Source organism: Plectropomus leopardus, chromosome 13, assembly GCF_008729295.1.
Source record: "Plectropomus leopardus isolate mb chromosome 13, YSFRI_Pleo_2.0, whole genome shotgun sequence".
NCBI lineage: Eukaryota > Metazoa > Chordata > Actinopteri > Perciformes > Serranidae > Plectropomus > Plectropomus leopardus.
This window is the reverse complement of record NC_056475.1, coordinates 17793541-17809172: the sequence shown is the minus strand read 5'-3', so window position 1 is coordinate 17809172 and position 15632 is coordinate 17793541. Positions and strand designations below refer to the sequence as shown.

The window sequence follows — 15632 nt, the reverse complement described above, 5'->3', positions numbered from 1 at the left end:
TGCTAAATTAGACATAAAGAGACAACATTTGTGCTCAGGTTTTGTAGCCTTGTTTTAAAATTAAATCATAATCATGCTGAGGAAATCTGGCTAGTTTTTGAACCCTGAAGTCACAATTCATTGGCACTTTCATGATTCTTTCTGTCTTTCATTAGTATTATTATTATTATCATTACACACAAACTGACCCAAATTTGCAGCCCTGAGGACAGAGGTTGGCACTTCGTGGAACTGAAACTGTATTTGAAACTGGGAAAACATTCAACATGTTGCTTGATTTAACAGTAACAAAATACCTACAGGAAGATATTGCAATTTATATTATTTATGACTTTCTTTGTGACATTAACAAATTTTTTCATTTCTAACACCACTGCAAATCGAAATTTCAAGTGTGTCCACTGTCTTGTCTTAGAGGGGTATCTGAGTAAAAAGCAGATCTAGGTGCTTCATTGAGGTTGTGTTCAGTTTTATAGCAGGCCTTCTGCATTCCTCAGTGCTGTTGTTGATTTCAACAGAGGGTGAAACTCCTGGCTCACTTTGTCACATATTTCCAGTGAAATCAGTTTACCAAGGAAATGCACAAGATGCAAGGCCTTTGACCACTGATTTAATGCAGGTGGTTCCTCCCACAAGAAATCTGAGGCAGCACCATGATTTCATGACACTGTGAGGTTAGAAAATTACAGAGTTCAATATGCATTTAGTCATTGTCTTACTTTAATAATTAGAATGACTTTCTTAAAACAAATAGAGAATATTTGAAACAAGTTAGTGAAAGCTGAAGAGGTCGTGAAATAAAGGCTGAGGTCAGCTTTGAGAGAAGCTCAAGAATCTGTTATGTTCGGTCTGTGTGTGTTCTTTGAATCAGACTGAAGGCCGATTGTAAAAGTGAACATGCAAGGTTTTCATGTTCAAAGAAGATCACAGAGCTATTTATGTGAAATTGATGTGGAGGGAGTCGGGAAGGGCAACAAAGAGGGGTCAGTGCAAGGGCAAGTGCTATGATATACGGCAGTCGGGGTTTTGAAACTTTTAAATGTTATAACCCTGACAGAAAACGAAAGTGCTGAACTTTCTAAAGTTTTGCCCTTCTGTGTGCTGTTCACTGCTCTGCCCAAAGGGAGGCAGCACTTTCTACTCTTGAAATGTTTGTCATTTCACTGTGTCTGTACTGTGCCATAATCTGACCTAAATATCCCATACAGAGTCACTTGGAGGTTTAAGAGGACCCAAACTGATATCTTAATCTCATATAATTATTCCATGCTGTTTGTTGTACTTTTTTTAGTTATATAATGGCTTTGATGCACCAGTGAAATATACATCTTGGGTTTGTTTGATGTACTCTGGAGTTTTCTGTGCGCACAGAGACAGAAGGATAGCTGTGTGGTTGTGACAGTGTGTCATCAAAGAGCTTCTAACGGCAGTTTTCAATGTGTTCATAAATCTCTGAGCAGCCATTAAATCCAAGGCTCCATACCTCTTTCAAAGGACTTATTACTAAGTAACTGAGGGTCCGTTTATAGAGCGGTACTGACACTGACCATTGACCTTGTGAGGGCTGATGGCGAAAATCCCCGTTTGTCTTTGAAACAAGCAGTTTGAAATGAAAGGCTGTGATTGGTTGAGAGATATTTTAAAAAAATAAATACAGATAAACTTGAGATTTTGGCAGAGAAAATATTCATTTGATGCAGTGAATCTATTCAACATAAAACTAGTATTGACTGTACGGTCTTCAAATACGGTATGCAACATGTTTATGAGGTCCTCCTTAATAATGTACCTTTTAACGGTGGCAGCATTCTAGCCTTACAGATTATTAAATACGTCATGACGTGGACAGAGAATTAGTTTCACTATAGTGCCAATTCTTTTAGATCCCCCATTTTTAAAATGTATTTGTTGTCTCCTACAGCTGAATTTAACTACGACACTACACTGCCCACACAATCTCTGGTAGCACTGCTTCATTTCGCCACTATTCATAAGCTTAAAAAAACATTCACGAATGCAGAAAAAATGAGCGCAGAATATGGAATAAGGGTCTGTTCGTGTCAGCACACAGATATCTTAAATTGAGCATAAATGAGCCCTACCTTTTCTCGAATGTTTACTTGCTATCATTCATACACTTAAAAAAAGGAGTTTTAGTTTCTGTTGTCAGCATGTTTTCACTCTCAACTAATCAAATACAGCAGCATGGTCAATGGTCCTACACATCAAACTATGACGCTCTACGTACCCCTCGACTGAATGTTTGGATGTGTCAGCTTCCGCTCCATCAACGCTTTGTTTTTTCGAAATAAACTTCCATGTTCACAGAAAACGGGGCTCTCATCCCCAGAGGAAAAAAAACATCATAATTTTGGTTAAAATAACTACATTTGTTTTATAACTTCACTTTCTGAAGTTAACGAGTAAGTGACATATGTAATTTGACATGCAGTACGTCTTGCCATCTCTGTCACCTTGACCTTTGGTTTCACACAGGACACAAACATTAGTCTCCTAGGTGAAAGTCCAAATAAATAAGTACAGCAGCAGCAATAGATAGACAGTAATTGTTACATTATTACTGAGGTAACAAAGAGCTTGTATTTGTCTTGTAATTGTTGTCCCTTAGTTAGTTGTGCCCCCCCCCAATTTTACCCACAGACTGTATAAAGTAATGGACATAGCTACCCTGACATTACCTATTGATTCGTGGACTGCCGTTTTGAAGCCTCAAATTCAGCTATTGGCAGTTTGTTTTTTGGAGCAAGGAATGACCATATTACGATAAGGGTTGTGTTGGGGTGGATCTGACTCTTAGACTGCACTGAAACCTCACAGACAGCCTGTCAAAGTGGCCACACCTTTAAGTATGTGTATCTTTAAGCCTAAATAACATTTGAACAGGTGAGTAATTAAAAAAAAAAACCACCCCTGCTGTTGTCATTAATGATAAATGTTGCTAGAGACCAACGCTGTTTTTTGTATCAGTCTGTAAACATGTTTATTTCTGCTGTTACATTGTATATTGTAAATTACAGACATTATAACATGGGCTTCTATGAGGATCTACATGCTTTTAGAGCCAGCTTCACACTGCCATTAGGGAACTGAAGTTTTTGGCACTTCATGTTGGCTTCATTTTTCAGTCAAGGAGATTGCCGCTTCATTTTACCATCAGGTCAGCCATATTTACAATGAAATAATTCTTTAATTTAACATTTATGCTAAACAACACACCACATACTTGCAGCTAAACTCATCCCATACCAGTGTTAGGGTTAGTGGGTCAGATCCAAAACGCATTTAAGTCACTCTCCTAGAGTATGAGCTGTTTATCTCTGAAACACTGAATCAAAAGTAAAGTTATGAAAAAATAACAATAACATATTTTTGTATGTCTACATGTATTGTACTTTAACTTCAGATTTTTAAAACTCTTCCAGTAGGACATTATCAGTAGCCTACTTCCTGCATTTTTTAAAATAACTTTCTGTCTTCCCTTCTGTATTTAGGTTACTAAAGTATAATCAGTGTGTTGGCAGGAGTTGCTGACCCCTGCACCTATTGACTGAATTTCCTTTGGCAGCTAACCAAATAGATAAACCTGTTATTCATACAGCGTGTCCTGTGAAATACCCTCTCCACACACCCAGTTGTATATGATGATAGATCGTTTGTGTATTTGCTCTGCAGCTGGAGACGAGGAAGAGCTCACACTCACAAATTGACACACAGAAAAAATCAACAGGGAACTGAAACTCATTCATTGACTCGTGAGAGATATAGCTTTCAAGTGAAACTTAAACAACACAAATATATGTGAAACTGTTACAGTATTTATAAATGTGGAAAGACCAAACACGTATGGCTAAAACTTGTATAGCTGGCATTAAAGTTTCATTATGTAAAATCTAAAACAGATGATAGAAATAATTCTGATATGGATATTATTCAGAGTTGATTTACAATTTTTTTGTACCAGTAATGTCGAAACATTCTTATTCAAACTTCTCAAATATTGCTGCTTGGTCAGTGGACTTTCACGTCTACGTATGGCCCACTAGGTATCTTGATGACGTTCTGGGGAGGCCGTGTCAATTTTACGTAATGGGCGGACTGTGACAGTTTTCTGTGTCTGGAGAGAGAGAGAAGGAGAGAACCTGCTGTGCCTCCAAACTGTTTGACAGTGGTTGTGACACTTTTTAGTAATTTATAAAGTCAAGAAAAACCCTGACGGTTATCAGTACAACAATCTGTCCAGTGCTCTAAATTAGTCTGTTAAATTCAGCTGTGTGTCTGTTATAAGTGTCCTCATTATAGAAGACACTAAAATTCACCTGCTCTGTGCTGCAGGAAAGCACTCCACTCTGGTGCTTTTCACACCGATACCGAAAAGGCTTGACTCTGCTGGGTAATCGTTGGGTAAAATGATCATTCCGGTCACTGTGTGCGTAACAGGCGAAGCAACAAGATTACAAAACTGAAATGACATTCATCATTTACAGTATCAGAATGCCTATATTGAGCCTAATGAGAAACTCATTAGGCTCATTGATACCTACCCAATTAACGAATATCCGAATCGCCAAATATTTGGGTCCATCCCTAATAAACTTACAACATCGGTAAAACACCTTTTTATGTTAATTTCTCCGTGCAACAAAAGCATGTGGGTAGGTTTGAAAAAAAGAAGCAAACAGTGGGTTCCTGGGTGAAAGTTTGGGGTTTGTTGGATCAACCCACCACTGCTCCAGCCCCACTAAGAGGGACTTTCCAGTTCCTTATATTACATTGTTACCGACGGCGTTTCAACCTGACACCGGTATAATCCTTTCCCGCGATTATACACCCGGTTGTAAATAGCAACATTGGCTGTTTGCACCCTGGTTTCTAAAAGCATGGTTAGGGACAGACACCTGGATTCAAATATCATCTGCCATAAAGACAATGTTTGCTATAACAATTGTGTTTGTCTTTCTCACTTTTGCACAAGACAGTCTTTGCTGGAGAACAAACTGTAGTAGTGCTGTCCAGCAGAGACTACGGCATCAAATATTTCTTGTTTAAGCATGTAAACAAAGAGTTTGATAGCGCTGACAGTCAGATATGATTTGAATTGTTGGAAGATTATTTGTTTCCTTCCTAAACACGCAGATAATCTCAATGAATAGCCTTTTATCGGGCTTTATCTTATGGTTACTGGGATAGCTATTCTATTGTAGACGTGTTTGATTAATATTGAAGTGCGATAATATGTACAGTACACATATACTGTTCAAGATAAAAGTGTGTCAGAGTGTGATATTGATAATAAACAGGAATTGTACCTCACTCAGTCTGCCTCGTAGATAAATTGTACGTTCAGTTTGCTCCACTTTTATAATATACACTGCTAGAAGTAACATTGCCCAGCAGAAATTAAGTATTAAAAAAACAAAACAAAACACATTCATCCATGACTTTTCTTAAATATTTATGTTTTCAGTATGTACAAATGGGCTCTCTGTGTGTCACAAACAAGAGGAGAGATCAAACGGTACAGAAAGACCAACTAACACATTGTTGGTTTTAGTCTTTTCATTCGACTCATGTTTCAGTTTTATGTGTTTATCACACTGTTTTTGCTTAAGCTTTAGTTTGCACCGCAGTTTCTATCATAAATCCTCCCAAACATGAAACCAAAGAACTTGTTTGCTCCACTTTTTAAAGCTGGAAAAGGGTAGGTTCACAGAAGCTGCAGTCACAAATCTATAAAATATATTCACAGCATTTCCAGTTTGTCATTAACTCGAATTTTATTGTATAATCACCCATAGACTGTGTGACCCAGTGGGAATGGTATATGTCATAAAAAGTAACATAAAAATGGCCACATTATGTTTTTGTCGAGGCAATAAAAAACGTGACACATCACAACAAATATTTAAAGAAAGAAAGCAGATTGAGAAAGCTAAAATATTATAGTTCTCATTTTCTCTTCCCCCAGTTTCTGTCAAACACAATCCAACTCTATGCAAACATACACACACACATATACACACACACACACACATCCAATACGTGTTTGTAAATCCGTTACAGTCTTGTGTGGTCACCTATCAACCACATAACAAGCTCTGCCTGGCCACTCATTACCTCCTGACAGCAATAAAGCAGACACACCCAGCGCTACCATGGGCAAAAGGTTAACCCATAAAACTACTCTTCATTTGAAAAAGCACACAAACGAGCACCAACACGCCCAGGTGGTAAACGAGGCCAATGCCCAGGACTTGCCTGATTGGCTTGGACTGACGAGTGATGTCACCTTTCAGGAGGGCCTGACCACTTAGTAATAAAACGATACATGGATAAGGGTCATCAACTCCTTAAGAGCAGCAGAACACAGGAAAGTAACATCTGAGCAGACACGTACACGCAGCAGAGGGGAGGAAACACACTGTGACAAATCGTCACTTCTGGATTCAGCAGCTGGTGCAGGAGCTACGGCTTGAAGAGGAGGCGTACCTGGTGGAAAGAAGAGTCCACAAAGAGGAGCTGTGAGGGCAAAAACAAGAAGGCCTGTAGACATTTGCTGGACAGTAAAAAAGGGGAAAGGGAAGCAAAGAAAACGGTGAGAAAGAGAAAGTTCTATAAAAGAGGAACCAAGAGGAGAGAAAGGACAAATAAAGGAGCTTTTGATGTAAAGAGCGTACGCCTCTCTGAGTGAACGATGGCGTCTTTTGGACTTGAATTAGTTGGCGTCATTCTGTCAGTGCTCGGCTTGGTGCTGAGTGTGACCAGCTGTGCTTTGCCGATGTGGAGGGTCACTGCATTCATTGGGTCCAACATTGTCACAGCTCAGGTGTACTGGGAGGGCCTGTGGATGAACTGTGTGTTCCAGAGCACGGGGCAGATGCAGTGTAAGGTCTACGACTCCATGCTAGCCTTGCCTCAGGACCTGCAGGCCGCCAGGGCGCTCACCGTCGTCTCCATCATCATTGGCGTGGTGGCTCTCCTCATCTCTGTAGCGGGAGCAAAGTGCACCAACTGCATCGAGGATGAAGTGGTTAAAGCCAGGGTGATGGTCGCCTCAGGCGGCTCGTTCGTCACAGCAGCACTGACCCAGCTGGTGCCCGTTTCCTGGTCGGCGCACACCATCGTGGTTGAGTTCTACAGTCCAGTCATCCCCTCTGGTCAGAAGATGGAGATCGGGGCGGCGCTGTATCTTGGCTGGGCCGCTGCGGCCCTGCTGCTAATTGGAGGGTCCATCCTCTGCTGCAGTTGCCCTCCCAGGGAAGAGAAACCACTGAGGTACAGCGTGCACCCCCAGAGTCGTGTGGCATACTCCGCCGCGCCGAGGTCAAACGCTCCGAGCTCCTACAACAGGAGGGACTACGTTTGAGGAAGAGGACAGGACTGAGGGGGGAGCAGGAGAAGTAGTGACATGCTGTTTTCACTTTTATCCTGCTTACGTGTACGTTGTAAGGAAACATGTACAAAAATGTAGCTTAATAATGATTACATTTTTAAACCCTTGAAACTAAGGGAAAGTGGGCTTGATTTTTGGAGGTAAAAAAAACAAACAAACATGGGAAAAGGCAATGACCAACTTGGTGGTAAATGTCCCACAAATTTCAAGAAATAAGTAAAAGTTGACAAGGAAATTACCTCAAAATTAGTTGGGAAAAAGGAGGGCAGAGGAAAAAATATATATATTAAAAAGAAACTAGGTAAAAATATCCACAAAAGTATATTAATATTTTATGAATAAGTTTTAATAATTTTATATTTAAATTATGGTAGAGAAAAAACAACTTTTTTTTTAAATTAGAAAATTCAGCACTTTTTTGGGAACAGGCTTCTGCCTTCTACCTGTGTTTTTGAGAGAAATCAAACCAATTTGCTCGGGTTTCAGAGGGTGAAGTGGAACAGATCACCACAAAAGGGCCAAACTAGTTCGTATATATTTCCGAACATAAATAAGTGTAAAAATAAAGACAGTTTTTTTGATATTTTTTTTGATGAGGAAGCTCTATACAGATATTTGATGGTAATGTTTACAATTAGCATTGGTCTTAAGCAAGTTTAAGAGGAAGTGGCCAGATATAGAGTAGTTAGAAAATTTAGTAGAGCATTTGGTCTATGTGGTCAGTTCAATGAGGAGACTTTATCCTATATATATTTATTATTTGTGCTTTTAACATGTTGTGTTGTGTTCCTCATTCTACTGATCAGTGTGTACATATAGTACTATTGTAAAGCAAAATGACTTTTTTGTTGTGTGCCAAGTGATATTTTTCTTGCTATTATCACAAAATGCAGATGCAGTCACAGATGTGAAACATTAGTCAGTCAAGCAAAATGGCGCTCAAAGCAAGGTCAACATGGCAGAGAGAACTGTAAGAATAAGTTATGTAAAATGAACATTAGTTGGGTGATACGTTAGTGATTTCCTATCTCTATCCCATTTTACATGCAGTGCTTTACGAGGCTGAGTTTCTACTTTTTCTGCTTTTATATAACAAGGCTTTTGTTGTATTAATATTGTATGTGTTTGGCAATAATGAGAGTTTACTTTATGAATGCAAATGTTTTGTTTTGAGATCTACTGAAATGATTAAAATAACTTAAGTAATATAGGAATACATTTTTTTTTTTACCATGGCACATTATGCAGGCTTAACTTTTCATGTTTCACCCTAATTCATTCAATTCTTAATGTTGAAAGAGGTTGCATGACAGATTTTTGTTTTTGTTTGTTTTTACCTTCTTGGGTTTTTTCTTTAACAAATCCAGCATTGAAAAAGTGTTGTGACAACTTCCCAACATATGTCAGAGTTGCGTTTGACAGATGATTTTCGATTAGGTTTCTGATGTGACGGTAAGGGCAGGCCCCTCTGTTTAGTGTCTGAACCACAGATAAAAGCTTTTCCCATTTTTGAATAGTCAAATTATCCCTCTGTGTTCTGGCAGGTGTGCTCAGGTAGCAGAGCAACTTTGCATCAGCAGCATAACTACGCATGACCTACATTTCTGCTCATCTGAGCAACATTGAACAAACCTCTTTTTGAAACTCCTCTGTGAATATACTAACAGTAACACCCAGTACTAAGGAATAAGTACCAGGAATAAGTACTTTTGCTCAGTGAAAAATAGCAAATCACAGTTACTCTGTTACAAATAAAGCAAAATAAAATTTCTACTAAATAATACATAACCATTAGCATTAAAATGTAAGTACTAAAGCGAAAGTAGGCCTACTCATCAAACAGAACGCTCCATTTATTTATTATTTATTGGATTAATTATTGATGAATTAATTTGTACATCCCATAAATATTGCAGCTGGTGAAGGTGGGGATATTTTTAATTACTTTATAAACTGCAACTTGTGAATGGGGGATCAATAAAGTCTTATCTTGACCTATAATAATATAATCATTTATAATTCGATTCCATTATAGTAACTGTCTGAATCCTTTAAAAATACCCCTCTAAAATGTAGTATACTAAAGTAATAGAATGTTAGGATATTTGAGAAACGTACTGGATTACTTTACATCTCCTATATTATAATTAAGAGGCTAATGAGTGTGTCTTAGTTTTAGCCACTGTGATAGTAATTAAAATGGTTTAACATGACAAGGGACGCATGCACCTTTTGTTTTAGCAACACAAGCAGCTGGTGGACACAGGTGTGCTGATACAGGTAGGCTACAGGTTATCACTGTTATCTCAGTAGTGATGCGTCAGTTGACGTTGTTACATAAACACGATGGAAGGACAAACAGGCCCCCCGTTCAGCCTTAAGGGTTTGTTTATGTGTTTATATCTCTGTGAAAATTATTTTGGGCTCCACACTCCGAATGTGAGGACAGTTTTTTGTAACGTGTGTGTGTGTGTGTGTGTGTGTGTGTGTTTGACTAAAACATTGAATCAGACTGTAGATCTTTGAGATTTTGGTTTGTGGGTGAGTGATTTGTTGAAAAAAAAGATTAAAGTTGCCCTGTTTTTGGGCGCCCGTTAGCTCAACCGGTATTGCAGGCACCCCATGTACAAAGGCTATGTCCTTAACATAACAGCAGCGGGTTCGATTCTGCTGTCGGCTCTTTGCTGCATATCATCCTATCTCTCTCCTCCTTTAATGCTATCGCTTTCCTACTAATTCCCCAAAATAATCTTTAAAATGGGCCCTTGCAAATAATCCAGATTGCCACCTCAAAAATATGACTGTGATCAAAGAACATCCCACATTAAAATAAAAGTGGTGCTGTTTGCTATTAATGTCCTTGAAGAGGCAAACAATAAATGTTTAAAGAGACATTTACACACGTTCATTCCTGTGAAAGTTGCTCAGTGTTTCCACAGCATTACCAACAATGTCAGTCTGGTATCGTCACACACATTTCACCTATTTACAGTAAATGACAAGGTGCCTGAAAGTGTAACGGCACTTTTATCATTACTAAAATCAATGTTATTTTTTATTTAAACTTTTTAGAACACACAAAACGCTTGCTTGACAATTTCAACATGGGGTTAAAAAAAACAGCAACAGTATTTTTTTTTTTTTTTTTTTTTTTTTGCTTTTATACAGTACTCTAAACCACATGTGTCTCCAGGAAATGTTTGGTCAGCGTCTAACCGATACTGAGAAGATCATGCTGTCTGTATGCTAAAGGTGTCTGAGAATTGGCCTATTATGTTTTCTCCCTGCTCATATTTGCTCTGGGTGCAGTTATTCCGGTTTCCAGCTGAGCTTTTTAGGATTGTTTTCCTAACACCGAATCTTGACTGTTTGAGAAACTCACACAACTGGAACCAGGAAGCAACAATAGATCAACAGTATCAGAGCCTGCTTATAGCCCGAGAGTGTGTTTGCATCTGTGTGTGTGTGTGTGTGTGTGTGTGTGTGTGTGTGTGTGTGTGTGTGTGTGTGTGTGTGTGTGTTTACGTTTCCATGCTTACTCACAACAAGCTCTCTAAGTATCCTGAGGCTGAAGCTCCCTCTCTGCTCTCCATCGTAGTTAAATGCTGTATGTATGTAAGTCAGTATTTAGATTTAACGAACTATGCTTGTTGTTTTTTGACTGTTTTTAACAAAACTTCCCTTTTCTCAAGAAAACAACCATTTTACCAGTGACCAACCCCCACCAACCACAGCCACACCCTCCCGCCATCACATCCCTCCTCACCCGCGGTGCCTCCAGCTCCCCTCCTCCACTATATGTGCACAGGTGGTGTTTTAGTGAAGACAGCCTCCTGTTGACATCATCACCAGGGGACTCCTCCTCGCTCCCCTGAGGTATAAAGGACCACATGTTTCCGTGGCAGCATCTCATAGCGACATCACACCCTCTTTCAGGTGGTCACACTTTTCAAGAACGCCTGAACAGCAGAGGAAGATCTTTACTGCGATCTGAAAGGCTTGCTCTTGTCATTACACAAAGGGTCAGCCATGTCGATGGGCATGGAGATCGTGGGCATTGCCCTTGGAGTCATTGGTTTTATTATTGCAATTGTAACATGCGCCCTGCCGATGTGGAGGGTGTCGGCCTTCATCGGAGCCAACATTGTAACTGCTCAGACCATCTGGGAAGGTTTATGGATGAACTGTGTCACCCAGAGCACCGGCCAGATGCAGTGCAAGGTATACGACTCGTTGCTGGCCTTGCCTCAGGAGCTGCAAGCCTCCAGAGCGATGATGATCATCGCCATCATTCTTGGGGTACTGGGAGTCATGATCTCCATCGTCGGTGCCAAGTGTACCAACTGCATTGACGACGAGGCGTCCAAAGCCAAAGTGATGATCATCGCTGGAATCTTCTTCATCCTTGGTGGCCTTTTGGTTCTCATCCCCGTCTCTTGGACAGCCAGCGTCGTCATCCGTGATTTCTACAATCCCCTTCTTACCAGCGGGCAGAGGAGGGAGCTGGGGGCATCGCTCTACATCGGCTGGGCAGCGGCGGCCCTGCTCCTGATTGGTGGGGCGATGCTGTGCACCAGCTGCCCGCCGAAAGAGCAGAAGTACAAGCCGCCCCGGATGGCCTACTCCGCCCCACGCAGCACCAGTGCAGGCGGAGGATACGACAGGAAAGACTATGTCTGAACAGAAGTGTCCGACATTTGGAAAATAGGGTACAATGGAAATGTCTGTTGCACATGAGTGTTTTTGTGTGTCTGTGTTGTATTTTGCTGTCTGAAACCACAGGGTGAACCCCACAACAAGACTCCGAGATGAAGATGTGTGTACAAATATTGACTTTTCTGTTTTGCTTTTGGCTGACATGTTCATTATTATGTCATTTAAAGGTCCTTGCTCTGCTGTAATCCAGCAGGTGCGTTTTTAAAGATGCTCCTATTTCCATTATATGAACATTAGAGCCTGTTTTTAAGAAAAACATAAATTTTGAAATGTCAAACCACGTCTCTTTGAGACCTTTTTGTATTTATACCCTAACGTCTGTAGCATTATTTGAATCTAAAAAACACCTGCCTCTTGTGTGTGTGCATGTGTGTGTGTGTGTGTGTGTGGCTCTATCATTAGCTGTTGGACTGCTGGTGTCGTGTTTCACTGAAGCTTTCAGTTAAAATGCTGTGTGTCACTGACAATGACAAGGAAAAGCCAGCTCTCATTTTACATGGATTTGGTTTTGCGTGTGTGTGTGTGTGTGTGTGTGTGTGTGTTTTGCATGTAATATTTGCCTAGGAGAGTTTCTGCCGAGACTGAAACTAAAGATGGCTCCATGATACGACCCCAGGTAAAAACAACTTCTTTCTCACAGTTTCACTGTTTGAGGTCATAGAAAAGACTGTTTCAGTTGCCACGCAAACATTTTTATGTGTCCATATGTGTGAGTTTATTTTATATTTCTGTAATAAATTGTATTTGTACTATAAACTCTATTGTGTGTCTATGTTTCAGATAGATTTGTATTGTGTTTTTATTTTTTATTTTTTGTATCTTTTATTTCTGTCAAGCAACAGTCTGTACTATCCTCTGTGGGTCAAACAAAAAAAAAAAAATTAAGGACCTCTTTAGAGTGTGTGTGTGTGTGTGTGTGTGTGTGTGTGTGTGTGTGTGTGTGTGTGTGTGTGTGTGTAAAACACAGCCTGAGGGAACAGGCTGTTGTAGGATGTTTGTTTCCACATCAGCAGGATGTGTTTTGTGTGGTCAAATGAAAAATCTTACAAATTCATCTTCATCTCCTTTAAATATTTTAGATAGATTTTGTGTTAAAAACTTTGTTACTTTATTGTTACTCAAACATTGTTAAAAGAGCTGATTTATGACATAAAATGCTTTGTCAGATGTTTTACAGTAGTGCTGGAACTTCAGATGTTTGAACATTTTAATAAAAGTCATTTAAAGAATGATGTTGGTTTTTTTGTCTCCCTCTTTCCTCGAGAAAGATGGCTTAACCCTTTGTAGAGTGCTATAAGATCGCAGCAGGCACATCACAAAGCATGTGCTACTAAAACAAACAAGGATCAGTCTAAATCAAATAATTCAAAAAGCTGAAAGTCGGGTTTGGCTTTGGGAGTTGGGTGTCTTTGTTTTGCCAGTGTTATAGAGTTAAATCCATCTCTCAGTTTAGCCAGAGCTTAATAACGCTAAGGTGTGGCAGGTGCTGTGGGCTTCTTTGGGCTGCCACACACCTGCCAAGGATGTTTGCCTGTGAGCTATATAAACAGGCAAAAGGACTAAATCAGCCTTAAAGGCAAGAGACACGGAGAGGAACAGAAGAAAACAGACCTTTTCAGCACTTGAACACTTGAATATTGAGACGGACGGGTCACCTGTATTTCTCCCAAAATCTACCCCTGTGACCGTTAATAGTTTCTTTACTAAATGAGTTCCTTGTTCCACTTCTAATGTACCGCTATAATATCAATGAATTTTTGCACATTATTTCTAAATTAAAATAATAAATAAATGTTGCAAATAATTAATTAAAGCATCATGTTGTTGTGTATCTGTTGGGTAAAGTACAACGTGCTAAAAGACACTGGACTGACTAATCAGTATCAATATCGATATTATCCATGCTGATACTGAGTCAAGAAGTGTTGCAGGGTCCCATGAGGGGTTTGAACCACTGACTTATCATTTTACAGCCTTATCTGTAGAAAATAGAACCAAAGGTACTTCATCAGCCTTGTAACACCCCTGCCACACTGCTGTACACCTGTAATCTCAAAGGACAATGACGAGGTGGATCAGCAAATGGAATTCAGCATAGAAATATGTTGACCTTTTGATATTAAAAATACAGTCATTGTCCTTTCAGTGTTCTTGTCTTGACTAGTGTAGTTGGTCCTTATTTACACAGACAGTGTTTAATATGAGGTTTTAGTTTTCAGTTCCTCTGATAAAGGCTTTATCTCTGTATTCATCAGTGTGTGCTGACACAAAACAATTACGCTGGCAGAAGTGTATAATAGAGAAGACAGTGATGCAAATAGTTTCCGTAACACAACAAAGCCACAAATCATAGCAGGTTATTAATGTTGTGCTGAAACAATGAGATGATCTAAAATCAGCTGTGATAACTGGTTTATGCCATTAATCAAGCATTAATTGCAAACATTATTTTAATAAAGGTTTTACTTCTTTCTGTTTTCTTTAATTGTTTAAAAACCGTTGGACTATTAGTCAAACAAAACACTTTGGGAAACTGGGATGGGCACTTTTCAGAGTAGTTTGAAAAAGTAAAGATGGAAATAACGAGTTTTATAATAATATGAGATGTTAAAGATTTTTTGGACGATTCCAACCAAATTCCTTAAATACCAACACTTGGTTAGTGGCCCTTAGCGTCAAACACCAACGCACAGAGTCACCCTTTATCAAAGGGTAGGAGACGGACCTGGTGGTGGCATGTTTTGATGCTTTGAGCAACTGCTATATTATAAAGACTTTAACCTAGGAACCTGCTAGTCATTAGTGAAACCAAAAGTCAATCGAGGTATTTAATAACAATGTAGTGTACTAGTATGTGTAGCATATAAACTATTTGCTCTCATGTCTTGCTCATTTCATGTTTTTTTTCTAAACCCAACCACATGCTTTTGTTGCCTAAACCCAAGAGAATAGACCTAAAAACAAAGTTTTTAACTAGTTTTCAGTTCCTGACACCTACATACTGCATGCATTTAGCAGGCAGAAAATGTACATTGCCTGTGAAAACTGGAGATTATTTTGAAAAGACACAATGTAGCATGCATAACTTGACAAGGCGTTCGTGAGTGTCCAGAAATTACACTTGAGCGGTACCCACAGTGTTATGGTTCAAACCGTTCTCATTCCAAACTCGTCAAATAGTGCAGCTCTGTCAGTTCTTTCAGCGTACAGCGTACAACCTTCTGCGTCCACATGCAACACACGGGGTAGCGTCAGATGATAACACGGTCAGACAGAACCGGAGGCCATGTTATCATACCCTGGTGAGGGGCAGGGTGGTAGTGTATGCGTCCACATGCAATGCGCACAGGCATTGCGTTGATATTGCTTAACTGAATCCACTAATGAGTTAGCTCAATTCACCATGTCATTCATTTTACTTGCATGCCCATGTCGGTATGCAATACAAAAAAACTACGGGGTATCTTTAATGAGCTTATCTATTCAATAAAATGTTTAAGTATGA

General features: G+C 39.6%; 1 protein-coding gene across 1 annotated transcript; it reads left to right on the top strand.

Annotated features, from left to right (window-relative positions):
• The first annotated feature begins 6712 nt into the window (after positions 1-6712).
• On the top strand, positions 6713-13062 carry LOC121952184 (claudin-4-like). The gene is made up of 2 exons (XM_042498710.1): positions 6713-7211; positions 11439-13062. The coding sequence occupies exons 1-2, from the start codon at positions 6713-6715 to the stop codon at positions 12089-12091; spliced, it is 1152 nt and encodes a 383-aa protein (XP_042354644.1). The 3' UTR covers positions 12092-13062.
• The last annotated feature ends 2570 nt before the right edge of the window (positions 13063-15632 follow it).